This window comes from Somniosus microcephalus, chromosome 9 (assembly GCF_052327205.1).
Source record: "Somniosus microcephalus isolate GS21.2 chromosome 9, FLI_Smic_1.0, whole genome shotgun sequence".
NCBI classification, from domain to species: domain Eukaryota; kingdom Metazoa; phylum Chordata; class Chondrichthyes; order Squaliformes; family Somniosidae; genus Somniosus; species Somniosus microcephalus.
Window position 1 is genome coordinate 121,646,744 of NC_140995.1, and position 14,825 is coordinate 121,661,568.

Genomic DNA, 14,825 nt, shown 5'->3' on the forward strand with positions numbered 1-14,825 from the left:
AACGGTGAGGTCTGAGTGGGAATGGGACGGTGAATTAAAATGACAGGCGACCGGAAGCTCGGGGTCACCCTTACGGACTGAACGGAGCTGTTCCGCAAAGTGGTCACCCAATCTGCATTTGGTCTCCCCAATGTAGAGGAGACCACATCGTGAGCAGCGAATACAGTATACTAGATTGCAAGAAGTACAAATAAATCGCTGTTTCACCTGGAAGGGGTGTTTGGGCCCTGAACAGTGGGAAAGGGAGAGGTATAAGGGCAGGTGTTGCATCTACTGCGCTTGCACGGGAAGGTTCAGAGGGCAGCACGGTGGCATAGTGGTTAGCACTGTTGCCTCACAGCGCCAGAGACCCGGGTTCGAATCCGGCCTCGGGCGACTGTCTGTGTGGAGTTTGCACATTCTCCCCGTGTTTGCGTGGGTTTTCTCCGGGTGCTCCGGTTTCCTCCCACAGTCCAAAGATGTGCGGGTTAGGTTGATTGGCTATGATAAATTGACCCTTAGTGTTAGGGGGATTAAATACGTGGGGTTACAGGGATAGGGTGGGACATGTGTTGGTGTAGGGGTTACGGGGATCGGGTGGGATATGTGTCGGTGCAGGCTCGATGGGCCGAAATGGCCTCTATCTGCACTGTGGGGTTTCTGTGATTCTGTGACCACAGGAAGGTGCCTCCTTTTCACCATGGACATACAATCCATCTACACCTCCATCCCCCACCAGGATGGCCTGAGGGGGCTCTGCGTTTTCCTTGAACACAGGCCCTACCAGTCCCCATCCACCACCACCCTCCTCCACCTGGCTGAACTTGTTCTCACATTGAACATCTTCTCCTTTGATTCCACTCATTTCCTCCAAATCAAAGGTGCCGCTATGGGTACCCGCATGGGTCCTAGCTATGCCTGCCTTTTCATGGGATATGTGGAACACTCTTTGTTCCAGTCCTACTCAGGTCCCCTCCCTCACCTCTTTTTCCAGTACATTGATGACTGCATCGGTGCCGTTTCCTGCTCTTGCCCTGAACTAGACAATTTCATTCACTTTGCCTCCAATTTCCACCCTTCCCTCACCTTCACATGGTCCATCTCCGACTCTTCCCTTCCCTTCCTCGACTTCTCCGTCTCCATCTCTGGGGATAGGTTATTGACCAACATTCACTACAAACCCACTGACTCCCACAGCTACCTGGACTACACTTCCTCCCACCCCACCTCCTGTAAGGACTCTATTCCATTCTCCCAGTTTCTCCGTCTCCGCCGCATCTGTTCCGACGATGCTACCTTTCATACCAGTGCTTCCGACATGTCTTCCTTTTTCCTCAACCGAGGATTCCCCTCTACCGTGGTTGACACGGCCCTCGACCGCGTCCACCCTATCTCCCGCACTTCTGCCCTCACCCCTGCCCCTCCCTCCCAGAACCATGATAGAGTTCCCCTTGTCCTCACCTTTCACCCCAACAGCCTCCGCATTCAACGCATCATCCTCCGCCATTTCCACCACCTCCAACGTGATCCCACCACCAAATGCATCTTCCCCTCACCTCCCCTTTCAGCATTCCGTAGGGACCGTTCCCTCCGAGACACCCTAGTCCACTCCTCTATCACCCCCAGCACCCCTTCCCCTGGCACCTTCCCATGCAAGCACAGGAGATACAACACCTGCCCTTATACCTCCCCCCTTCCCACTGTCCAGGGCCCCAAACACCCCTTTCCAGGTGAAACAGCGATTTATTTGTACTTCTTGCAATCTAGTATACTGTATTCGCTGCTCACGATGTGGTCTCCTCTACATTGGGGAGACCAAATGCAGGTTGGGTGACCGCTTTGTGGAACACCTCCATTCAGTCCATAAGGGTGACCCCGAGCTTCCGGTCGCCTGTCATTTTAATTCACCGTCCCATTCCCACTCAGACCTCACCGTCTTCGGGCTCTTGAATTGTTCCACGGAAGCTCAGCGTAAGCCCGAGGAACAGCACCTCATCTTCCGTTTAGACACTTTACAGCCTTCCGGACTCAATATCGAGTTCAACAATTTCAGATCATAACCTCGGCCCCTATTACATTTATATATTTTTTATCCACACTTTTGGTTTGTGCCTTTTCTTTTTCTTCTCTCCAACATGGCAGCTGTCTTCCATTCTGCCAGCGCATTTCACACTTCATCTAGAGCCATCTTTTGTTTCTTAATCTGTCCTATTACCATCTCGTCTCGCCTTGAATATCTCTTATTGTCTCTTTACTTCTCACAGACCTTCCCTTTTGTTCTTTCATCCCCTCCCCCATTTCCCAGCCCCCAACTTGCTTTTTCATCTGTTTCATTTCCTGCTTTTTTCTCAGTTCTGAAGAAGGGTTTCGACCTGAAATGTTAACTCTGTTTCTCTCTCCATGGATGTTGCCTGGCCTGCTGGGTTTTTCCAGCTTTTTCTGTTGTTATTTCATTGTCCAAATATGCTGCACAAGGAGCAGAGTCCAGATTTTTAAAGGTAATCAATCGCTCTTTGTTTTCTTCATTCTTGGGGTTTATCGTCAGTCAAGCACCACATTTTGCTGTTTCCCACCCTCCAACCCTTCACTGTCCCCAGCAACTTTTGTTCCACAGTCTATAATTTATAGTGATCCTAACAGAATATAATTCAAAAAAATAATTTACCTGCCATCCCAAAGTCAAAAATTGCCAGGTTTACTGTCATCAGTTCAGTGGGTCTCAGCTTTTTCTTCTGTTTGATTGGCATATAAATCACATATCCATTTCCAAATGTTGTGATGACTCCTTAAAAAAAGCAGAGAGCAGGCTTACGCTCTTGCCATTGACAAGAACACTATTTCCATACATTTGGCAATTAAAGGTAGAGATGAGTGATTTTGTACTGTGTGTTTTTTTCATGTACAATATTGGATGTAAAGTGGGCATAGCCAATTGGAAGATTCACCAGGAAGGCAGTGACAGAGTTCTGTTGAATGTTGTGATCTGAGCTGTAGCCAATTGCCACCACGGCCACATCACTGCCAGTTGCTGCGATGCAAGCGACCCTAACGGAAAAACAAGAAAATTGTGCCTTAGGTAAAATTTAAAGGGATAATGGCTGAGAAACTGGGCCACTTGTTACAGCCAAGATCTAGTCGAAAAATGGCGGCTGCCACTCTAGTGCCCTATTCTGGTGTGGGACTCGGCAGCTGCCATTTGGGTAAAGGCCTTAGCATTGCCAATAGCAGCGCTGGCCCTGCAAATGTAAATGAAGAGAGGGTGACACACGCCGACTTAACGACGCCTCAGTGAACTTTGACCTTAGCGCTGAGTTCAGCGCTGGGTCCTAAACTCGCCATAAAACCCAGCGTTCAGTCGACTGCTAGAGATGCTGTCAGCACCTCTTAAAGGGACACACACATCTTAGAAGTAAGTTTGAATTTAAGCTTTTGGACTGGATTTTTTTGATTTTATTGAAGTAATGGCTTGCTGTAATACATGTTAAAAGTTTTTTAAGTGTGTAGAGAATGCTGCTGGATGCTTGCAAGGCCTTGGATGGTAAAAGAAGGCCTCTGAGAAAACAGAAAATGCTGGAAATACTCAGCAGGTCAGGCAGTATTCGTGGAGAGAGAAACAGAATTCATGCCTCAGGTCGAGATGCTGCCTGACCTGCTGAGCATTTCCAGCATTCTATGCTTTCATTTACAGCATCCACTTGCAGACGGAAAAGGAAGACGCTAAAGAGGAAGACGCAGAAGAGGAAGACACATAATAATAGGATATAAAGCATACAAAAATGCAAAAAATAGCACAGATCCCGGTGAATGGGAAAGATACAAAGAACAGCAAAGGGTCACAAAACGGATAGTAAAATTTACAAAAAGGGAGTATGAAAGGAAACTCGCAAGGGATATCAGAATCAACATAATTTTTTTTTACAATTATATTAGGAAAAAGAGGGTAGTCAGGAGCAATGTTGGCCCCTTAAAAACTGAAAGCGGTGATATTATCAATGATCATCAGGAAATGGCGAACATGTTGAATAATTACTTTGCATCAGTATTTACAGTAGAGGAAGCTTGCCAGAAATCCCAAGGAAACTAAATCAGGGACAGGGACTCAATAAAATTAATGTAAGTAAAATAACAGTAATGAAGAAAATAATGGCACTAAAGAGTGACAAATCCCCAGGTCCAGATGGTTTCCATCTTAGGGTTTTAAATGAAGTAGGTGAGCACACTGCAGATGCCCTAACTATAATCTTCCAAAATTCTCTCGACTCAGGAACCATTACTTTAGATTGGAAAATTACACATGTCACTCTGCTATTTAAAAATGGTGAGAGAGGGAAACCAGAGAATTATAGACCAGTTAGCCTAACATCTGTTGTTGGGAAATTACTAGAGTCTATAATTAAGGATAGGGTGACTGAACACCTCGAAAATTTTCAGTTGATCAGAGAGAGCCAGCATGGAATTGTGAAAGCTAGGTCATGCCTGACAAACCTGATTGAATTTTTTGAAAAGGTGACTAAAGTAGTGAGCAGGGGAATGTCTATGGATGTTATTTATATGGACTTCCAGAAGGTATTTGATAAAGTCCCACATAAGAGACTGTTATCTAAGGTAGAAGTCCATGGAATTGAGGACAAATTATTGACCTGGTTAGGAAATTGGCTGAGCAGCAGGAGACAGAGAGTAGGGATAATGGGTAGGTACTCAAATTGGCAGGAGGTGACTAGTGGTGTCCCGCAGGGATCTGTGTTGGGGCCTCAACTATTCACAGTATTTATTAATGGCTTAGATGATGGCATAGAAAGTCATATATCCAATTTTACCGATGACACGAAAGCAGACGGGGCCTCTGTTTAACATCTCCATCTGAAAGATGGTACCTCCAACAGTGCTGCACTCCCTCAGTGCTGCACTGGAGTGTCAGCCTAGATTTTGACTTGGGTCAAATCTCTGGATTGGGACTTGAACCCACAACCTTCTGACTCAGAGGCAAGAGTGCTACCAACTGAGCCATGGCTGACACCTCAAAGGAAACTGGCACTTAGCCAAATAGCAGAGCTTAATTCCACTGTCAGGAATGGTAGCATAGTGGTTATGTTACTGGACCAGTAATCCAGAGTCGTGGACTAATGATCCATGAGACGTGAGTTCAAATCCCACCAGGGCAACTGGGAATTTAAATTCAGCTAATTAAATAGATCTGGAAGCTAGTATCACTATCAGTAATGGTGACCATGAAACTATTGAATTGTCGTAAAAACCCATCTGGTTCACTAATGTCCTTTAGGGAGGGAAATCTGCCATCCTTACCTGGTCTGGCCACTCTTAACTGCCCTCTGAAATGGCTTAGCAAGCCACTCAAACAATAAGAATAAAACTGGACAGACCACCTGGCATTGACCTTGGCACCGACTACGGACACCTGGCTGAGTGCAGCTCCAACAACATTCAAGAATCTTGACACCATCCAGGAGAAAGCAGCCTGCTTGATTGGCACCCCCTCCATCACCTTAAACATTTACTCCCTCCTCTACCGTGGCTGCAGTGTGTACCATCTACAAGATGCACTGCAGCAACTTGCCAAGGCTTCATCAGCAGCACCTCCCAAACTCGCGGCCTCTACCACCTAGAAGGACAAGGGCAACAGGCACATGGGAACACCACCACCTCCAAGTTCCCCTCCAAGTCACACATCATCCTGACTTAGAAGTATATCGTCGCTGGGTCAAAATCCTTGAACTCCCTCCCCAACAGCACTATGGGAGTACCTTCACCACATGGACTGCAGCAGTTCAAGACCACCATCTTCTCAAGGGCAACTAGGGATGGGCAATAAATGCTGGCCTTGCCAGCAACACCCACATCCCATGAACGAATTTTTAAAAATTGTTAGTATTGGCTTAGCAGGCACAAACTGTATTTCATAGAGCCACAGGGCTAAACATATGTTATCCTGCTGACACCAAATCATAATTTAAATACTGTTAGAAGAAGAAAGAAGAAATTGCATTTTGTGCCTTCTCACACCTTTGGAACATATCAAAGCATTTCACAACCAATGAATGACTTTTAAAGAGCAGTCACTGTTGTTATGTTTGCAAATTCAGCACAGCACGATCTCAGCAAAAGAGATGAATCTTAAACTGCCTTTGATGGCGTTGGTTGAGCAGAAATGTTGGCCAGGACGTCAGGAAAACTTTTTGCTGTTCTTCAAATTACATAGAAATACATTGAAATTACATCATAGAAATAGGCTGTTAGGCCAAAACAGTCTGCATTGGTATTTCTCCTCCACATGAGCAGTAGCTCTAATCCAATATTCACGCCCTGTTCCCAAAACCCTTTATCTCCCTCGTCTTCAACCATCTATCTAGCCAATTCTTAAATGTTTATATAGTCTCTGCTTCAATCAGTAATTCAAATAGAATCTTTTACAGCCATTTGAACAGGTAGACACTTCTTGGGTTAAATTTCATCTGAATAACAGCACCTCTAGCAATGCAGTACAGTTTAGATTATCTCCTCAAATCCTATAGTGAGGGCTTTTGATTCAGAGGTAAGAGTGCTACCGACTGATAATTACTGTGTGCGACCATCACCCTTATCGAGTTCAAGCACCGAGGACAATGGCATTTAAAATGACAGCCACTGACCAAACTAGTTTTGATGAAAAGAAAACATGATGGGCAATCATTTGAATTCTATGCAGGACTTTATCTAATTAGCATTGCAAGCTTAAAATACCACTAAGAATCACATTAAGGAGCAGCTTTCTGATGAAGGTGATAACTAGTTTCCAGAATAATTAAACTCCAGGGAAATATCAGAGAAAGTGAAGGAGAGTATCCTTATCATCACAATCCTGATAATGAGAAAGCGTAGATGTAAACTCCAAAGAGGGAAGGTATGCTGAGGTCCTATCTGCCTGCTCAAGTGAGCAAAAATTAATCCCAAGGCACTATTTGAAGAAGAGCAGATGTCTCGGCCAATATTCTTTTTTCAACTACCACCCCTAAAAACAAATGCTGGGTATTTCCTCGGGGGTTCTCCCAATTGACCGCTGTAACTTCAGCGCAAATTCTATTTACACAGAATGGGGGTTAAGTTGGCTAACTCCCGAAAACAGGTGTGGGGATCCCGGTACGTGATTAACCTGTGCCCATTCCTTGCGTTAAATTCATTCTGCCTGCTGTTTTAAATGTTTTCTGCATGCAGCCAGCCCTACCCACATTGTTCATTGGCTGCACGCATCAGCGGAGGGCTCGATATCGTGAGTAGTTAGGGCTACTTAAAGGCAGCCTGCACCTCTTAAAAGGGAGGAGAATTGTGGCTAGAAGAAGTGGTGGGAGTCCTTTGAAAACTGAATCTGGGCTGTGATACTTCGAGCAATGGCTGAACATGTAAGAGAGCGAGCAGCAAGGTTTTCAGACAATGCACTGGAGGTCTTGGTGGAAGAGGTGGAAAGAAGGAGAGATGTCCTGTATCCACTGAGGGGCAGGAGGCCTTCCAGACAGATGCTCAGGAGGCAGTGGGAACAAGTACCGGCGGAGGTCAATGCCAGGAGTGTTGCTCCAAGAACATGGATACAGTGCAGGAAGAAGTTTAACGAGCTGAAACGAGATGTCAAGATGAGTGAGTTCAATCTTCAAATGACATATCCTACCAACTGCACCACTAGCCTCATCCACTGCTCAATTCTGTCTTGTTTTGCACACTTTGTACAAAAATAATAAATTGCAGGACAACGGAGTATTACAGTTTAACTCTTTATTGAAGCATTAGGTCTGATGGTCTTACTCATATCAATACAGTGGGGACAAGATGGCGTTAGGACCCCTAGCCTGGGTCTTCCAAAACAATAGTAGTCCTTACAGATGCCTGCAGGCCAATGACAACTCAGCATGTGATCACATGTGAATATAATAGGTATTCCTTACAGATGCCTGCGGGCTAATGATAATTCAATATGCAAATGTTACATCCCCTTTCTTTTAAAAGAAAAATGTTATACATTACTTTTAAACCTTTCTTCTACATAATGTTCTCGTTAGCATAAACTTATAAGTAAACTCAGCATATAACTAGCACTGAAAACATCTCAACATTTCAATAAAGATGTACAGTTTTTTTTAGGGCAGCGATCTGCCTACACGCTTTCACAGTTCACAAGTCAAGGATAACTCTAGGCTTGACCTGTCGTCCCGACCTTGTGTGGTATGGAACTGAGCATGCTCCTGAATCGGTCAACAATTCAGGTTCAGGTTTAGGTTCAGGTAAGTATGATCTGTTTTGTGTATTGCTCTGTTCGTCACACTCTGTTGAATTGATCCTCTCATCGGAATGACGGTGTTGTTCCTTGGTGTTCAGGAGGTGCCTGCGATTGCGGCGGTACACCTGTCCTTCTGGGGTGCGGACATGATACGATCGCTCAGTGTCAGCTGGCTGGATGATGACTGCTGGCTTCCAGTAGTCATGCTCCTGGATTCTGATGGATTCTCCATTGTGCAGCGGCGGCAGTAGTCTAGCTGACCTGTCATAGTATCTCTTTTGGTGTTGCTGTCTCTGTACGCGTTTTGCATGTACTTGCTTGCAGCTGACAACCTCTGGCTGCAGCTGCTGGTTGGTGCTTGGAAGGATTGAGCGAAGTCTGCAGCTCATCAACAGCTGTGTTGGTGACTTGAAGTTGTCAACTGGAGTGTTGCAGTACTCAAGGAGACTGATGTAGGGGTCTCTTTTGTCCGCTTTGGCTTTGTCCATGGTGTTTTTGCAATCTGGACAGTTTTTTCAGCAAGGCCATTACTTTGAGGGTAATGTGGGCTTGATGTGACATGTGTGAAATCCCATGCCTTGGCAAACGACTCGAACTCTTTTGATTTGTATTGGGGCCCATTCTCTGAGACTAAAGTCTCTACAATGCCATGCCTGGCAAAGGCTGCCTTTAGCTTGTGGATCACAGCTGCAGATGTGGTGCTGTGAAGCTTGTCCAGTTCATAAAATCTGCTGTAGTAATCAACAGTCACTATTTAGCCCTCGTTGTTCCATGTGAACAGGTCTGTTGCCGCGACCTGCCAGGGCCTGTCTGGGATACGGTGAGGAATCATGGGCTCTTTGACATTTGATGGGCGGCGTTCTAGACAAATGGAACATTTTCCGACAATGTCCTCAATGTGTTTGCACATTCCGGGCCAAAACATAATGTCACATGCTCTTTGTTTGCATTTTTCCATGCCCATATGTCAAGCATGAATTTTTGTCAACATCTCTTCTCTGAGATTGGTAGGAATGATGATTTTCTCCCCTTTGAAGATGATTCTGTTGATTTGTGACAGTTCGTCTCAATGGTTCCAGAATTCAGATATGCTCTGAGGGCATTTCCTCCTTTCCTCAGGCCATCCTTCATGTAAGACTTTGCTCAGCAGTGTGAATTGTGCATCTTTCTCTGTTTCTGCTCGGATCTCCTTCAGTTTTGAGTCACTCACAGGTAAGCTGTTGTACACCATGTGCACCTGCACATCCATGCCTTCACTGAGGCTGCTGTCCTGGTAGCTAAGAGACTTTCTGGAGAGCGTGTCTGCGACAGGAATGTCTTTGCCTGGATGGTGAATGATTAAGAAGTCGTACTTCTGTAGCTGAAGGATCATTCTCTGTAGCCTTGGTGGGGCTGCGGCTAGTGGTTTCCTCATGATTGACTCGAGGGGCTTATGGTCGGATTCCACAATGACTTGTCGGCCATAGACGTACTGGTGTAAACGCTTACATCCAAACAGAATTGCATATAGCTCTTTCTCGATTTGAGCATAGTTGATTTCACTGTCTGTGAGAGATCTGGAAGCGTAGCCGATGGGCTTTCCTTCTTGCAGTAATACTGCGCCTAGTCCATACTTTGACGCGTCCACTTGTAGTCTGAGCTCTTTGTTGGGGTCGAAGTAGGCTAGAACTGGTCCTGGTTCTCTGGTGATTAGGTCTTTCATTTTCTGAAATGCTGTGTCATGTTGTTTGTCCCACAGGAACTCATTGGATTGTTTGAGCAACTGACGCATGGGTGCGTTGATTTTGGAGAGGCTCGGGGCAAACTTGGCTAAGTAGTTAACCATGCCTAGTAGTGTCTCCAGCTCTGTGCGGTTCTTCGGTGGCTCCATCTTCTTGATGGCAGAGATTTTCCCTGGATCCGGCTTAATCCCATCAGTTGAGAGGCGATGCCTGAAATAACTGATCTCGGTGGATCAGATTATGCTTTTCTCGGGGTTGAGCCGGATACCTTTCTCCTGTGATCTTTGTAGCATCGCACGGAGGTTCCTGTCATGTTCCTCTCTATTCCTGCCATAGATGAGGATGTCGTCTACGATTGCGACTACTCCGTCGAGGCCTTCATAGGTTTCGTCGATCTTCCGCTGGAATTCATCCTGAGCTGAGATAAGACCAAATGGTAACCGCAGAAATTGGTAGCGTCCAAATGGTGTGTTGAACGTTGTTAGCTTAGATGACTCTTCCGTGAGCTTGATAGTCCAGTATCCTGATCGTGCGTTCATTACACTGAAGTAACGTGCTCCCACTAGCTTGGGTGTGATGTCATCTAGCATTGGTAGAGGGTAGTGAGGGCGTTTGATAGCCTTGTTCAAATCTCTGGGGTCGAGACAGACTCTGAGCTTGCCTGTACGTGGTTTCTCAACCACTACTAACGCGTTGACCCACTCTGTCGGTTCTGTTTCCCGGATGATGATTTCTGTATTCTCCATGCTCTGCAGCTCCTCCTCCAGGTGACTACTTAGAGCAAGGGGTATCCTTCTCGGTGGGCAAACCACAGGGGTTGCTGCTGGGTCAAGGTGAATAGTGCATTCACCTGGGAATAGTCTGATTCCTTTGAAAACATCAGCAAACTCCTCCATGACTGTCTGCTTCTCAACTGGTGCTGTTAATGATAATGACAGGCTGAGTGGCAGGAGGCAGAGGGTGATGGTCGAAGGTTGCTTTTGTGACTGGAAGCCTGTGTCCAGTAGGGTACCTCAGGGATCGGTGCTGGGTCCCTTGCTGTTTGTGATCTACATAAATGATTTGGATGAGAATGTAAAAGGTATGATCAGTAAGTTCGCAGATGACACGAAAATTGGTGGGGTGGTAAATTGCGAGGAGGAAAGCCTCAGGCTACAGGACGATATAAACGGGTTGGTCAGATGGGCGGAAAAGTGGCAAATGGAATTTAACCCTGAAAAGTGCGAGGTGATGCATTTTGGACGGACAAATAAGGCAAGGGAATACACAATGAGTGGTAGGACCCTAGGAAGTACAGAGGGTCAGAGGGACCTTGGTGTACATGTACATAGATCCCTGAAGGCAGCGGAACAGGTAGATAAGGTGGTTAAAAAGGCATATGGGATACTTGCCTTCATTAGCCGAGGCATAGAATATAAGAGCAGGGAGGTTATGATGGAGCTGTACAAAACGCTGGTAAGGCCACAGCTGGAGTACTGTGTGCAGTTCTGGTCGCCTCACTATAGGAAGGATGTGATTGCTTTGGAGAGGGTGCAGAGAAGATTCACCAGGATGTTACCTGGGATGGAGCGCCTCAGCTATGAAGAAAGACTAAACAGGCTGGGGTTGTTTTCCTTGGAGCAAAGAAGGCTGAGGGGGGACCTGATTGAGGTGTACAAAATGATGAGGGGCATAGATAGGGTAGATAAAGAGGAACTTTTCCCCTTAGTAGGGGGGTCAATAACAAGGGGGCATAGATTCAAGGTAAGGGGCAGGAGGTTTAGAGGGGATTTGAGGAGGAACTTTTTCACCCAGAGGGTGGTTGGAGTCTGGAACTCACTGCCTGAAAGGGTGGTAGAGGCAGGAACCCTCACAACATTCAAGAAGCATTTGGATGAGCACTTGAAATGCCATTGCATACAAGGCTATGGACCAAATGCTGGAAAATGGGATTAGATTGGACAGGGCTTGATGGATGGCGCAGACACGATGGGCCGAAGGGCCTCTTTCTGTGCTGTATAACTCTATGACTCTATGACTCTATGAGCACTAGCTTGACGAGGTCCATGTCTAAACATGCCTTTAGACCTAGCACTGGAGGTGCTCGAGTGTCAACAATGTAAAAGTCCAACATCATGTCACTTTCTTTGTACTTGCATTTCATCACGCATGTGCCTTTTACAATGAGCTGCTCACCCCCATAGCTGGTCAGTCTGTGTGAGGTGGGCTGTAGCTCACACTCATCCTTCAAGCTGTGATACTCACTCAGAGGAATTACATTAACCTGAGCTCCAGTGTCTAGTTTAAACCTAAGCTCTGTGCCCTGTTTTCCTATCTCAATATCGGCAAAGGCTTGCTCAGTCTCTGAAATCTGTTTTTTCTGTGACACCGAATCAATAAACAGTTCCTCTGCATTTGGCTCTCTATCTGGCATTTGGCTGTCACTCACTGTGTGTACTGCTTTTCAAAAAACAGTCCTGCAAACTTTAGCAAAGTGGTTCCGTTTACCACATTTAGCACATTGCCTTCCTTTGGCAGGGCAATGCTCCTTTTCTCCATGCATCTTGTTTCCACAATATCCACAATTTTTGAAGCATTTTATGTCTGTGTTGCACATTTTTAGATCTCTCTCTGTTCTTTCTGTTCTGAAACACGCTCTCTGGGCGGTGTTCTTTGGTGTGTGTCTATTAACTGCTTGCACTGTCTGTTCATGTGAGCTGCTCATGGCGCCGGTTATGGTCTTTAACTGTGCTTGGGCTATCTCGTGCGATCTAGCTATGTCCATAGCTTTGTCCAGCGTTAGCCCGGACCCAACATTCAAAAGTTTCTCTCTCACTTTAGCTGAATGTATTCCAAACACGATGCGGTCTCTGACCATCTCATCTTTATCTGCATATTCACAATCTTTTACCAGCAGTTTTAACTCAGTCACGAACTGTTCAAACGACTCATTAGCTCCTTGTACTTTCTCCTGAAACTTGTACCTAGCGAATATCGTATTTGTCTTGGGCATCACATATGATTCAAAATGGTCAAAATAACTTTTCAGTACCTTTGCTTCATCCGCAGTGAGAGACCATGTTTTAAAAATGTCTCTCCCTTTTTCTCCGATCCACAAGAGTAGGTAGCTGCATCTTTCTTCCTCCCCTTTGCTTTTCAACGGACCCGAGAACATTAACTCCACGTGTTGCTTGAACTTGCGCCATTCTCTATGTAAGTTCAAAGATTCCCAATTCATTCGAGGCAAGGGAGCTCCAACGATGTCCATTTCAAATCCCTGTTCTGACACCGTGTCTTGTTTTGCACACTTTGTACAAAAATAATAAATTGCAGGACAACGGAGTATTACAGTTTAACTCTTTATTGAAGCATTAGGTCTGATGGTCTTACTCATATCAGTACAGTGGGGACAAGATGGCATTAGGACCCCTAGCCTGGGTCTTCCAAAGCAATAGTATTCCTTACAGATGCCTGCAGGCCAATGACAACTCAGCATGTGATCACGTGAATATAATAGGTATTCCTTACAGATGCCTGCGGGCCAATGATAATTCAATATGCAAATGTTACAAATTCAATACGCCCCCATCACCCATCTACCAACAATCTCTATCAATCAATACTCAACCTAAAATTAATATACTTTACCTCACCCTCACACGCTTAGCACTGTTGCAAGCCTTGTAGCCACAACTCTCAGCTTGCAGACACTGGCAGCTACTCAGCTGTGACAGCCAAATCACCCAAGCATATTGTAGAACACTCAATGACACACTTCCCTCTTTCTTGCTGGAGAAGGTGGCACATAACATCAAGCAGCAGGAAAGAACTGGAGGAGGACAAGTGCGTCTGCATGTTTCAACCCCCATGGAGAAGACAGTGCTGGCTATCATGGGAAGGGGCATCACTGAGGCCGTGGCCACTGGCAGCGCTGGAGGGATCGATGATCAGGGTATCTGCATACCTAATCTTCCTTTTCTCATTCCACTTCTCCCTCATCTCACAATCTCTACTGACTCGCAAGCTGAAGATGGTGCAAGCACGCTCTTCTTACTTTCTCCACTCCCATCACCAGAATGCAACACTTGTCTCTTTTTCATTTCAGATACCCAAGAACTGGAACCTTCCCAGTTAGTGGAGGAAGAGGAAGAAGACAGTGAAGATGAAGAGACACTCGATCTTACAGCCACCAGCTCAGAGACTGACAAAGCGTATTTTAGCGGCTAGGATAGAGGAAGGATCTGCATGTGGTAAAACATCCAGCACAAGTGTGCAGGAGCCTGGGGGGCGGTGGGTGGAATGGAAGGATATCACAGGTGGCAGCTTGCCAGAGGGCGAGGTTGCACACTAGTTCTGCTGCAGAGGAGTCAGATGAAGACTTTGATGGGCCAGGCTGCAGAAGAAGGCTGATGGGTTTACATAATCAAATGCTAGGAGCACTGGAAAGCCTTGCAGAAAGCATGGAGGAGTCCAGCACCAACTCGGCGCAGGGCTTTGCGTAAACCTTGGAGCCCATCATTTCCAGCATGGAACGGGTGATCACCTCCATCAGCACACCTGTGTGTTATGTTCATTAATAACTAGTCATTTTTATTAAGAACAGCTAGCTTTTGGTGGACACTTTATTGAGCACATGTGGACTAGGTACAGCATCTGTAGAGGCCTCCATCTTGACTTCTGCCTTGTGGGTAGCCTAGTGCATCGTGGGTAGCCCACTCTTATATACATGCAGCACCACCTAGTGTACCATTCCAGAATGACAGATTACTGATCATTACATCCCCCTTTCTTTGAGGTTAAACAAAATCAGTACCAATCAATATCAATCAATAACAACATAAACATCTTCAACAGTCAATACATTTTCAATGCAGTTTCTTTGT

The 14,825-nt window shown here is 45.8% G+C and overlaps 1 protein-coding gene across 1 annotated transcript in view; it reads right to left on the minus strand.

The window, feature by feature from the left end:
- Nucleotides 1-14,825, minus strand: part of opn5 (opsin 5) — a 124,925-nt gene that overhangs the window by 50,382 nt on the left and 59,718 nt on the right. Inside the window, exon 2 of the mRNA XM_085998204.1 lies at nucleotides 2,645-2,764. Within this exon, the coding sequence (XP_085854330.1) occupies nucleotides 2,645-2,764 (120 nt within the window). The remainder of the gene's footprint in view (nucleotides 1-2,644; nucleotides 2,765-14,825) is intronic.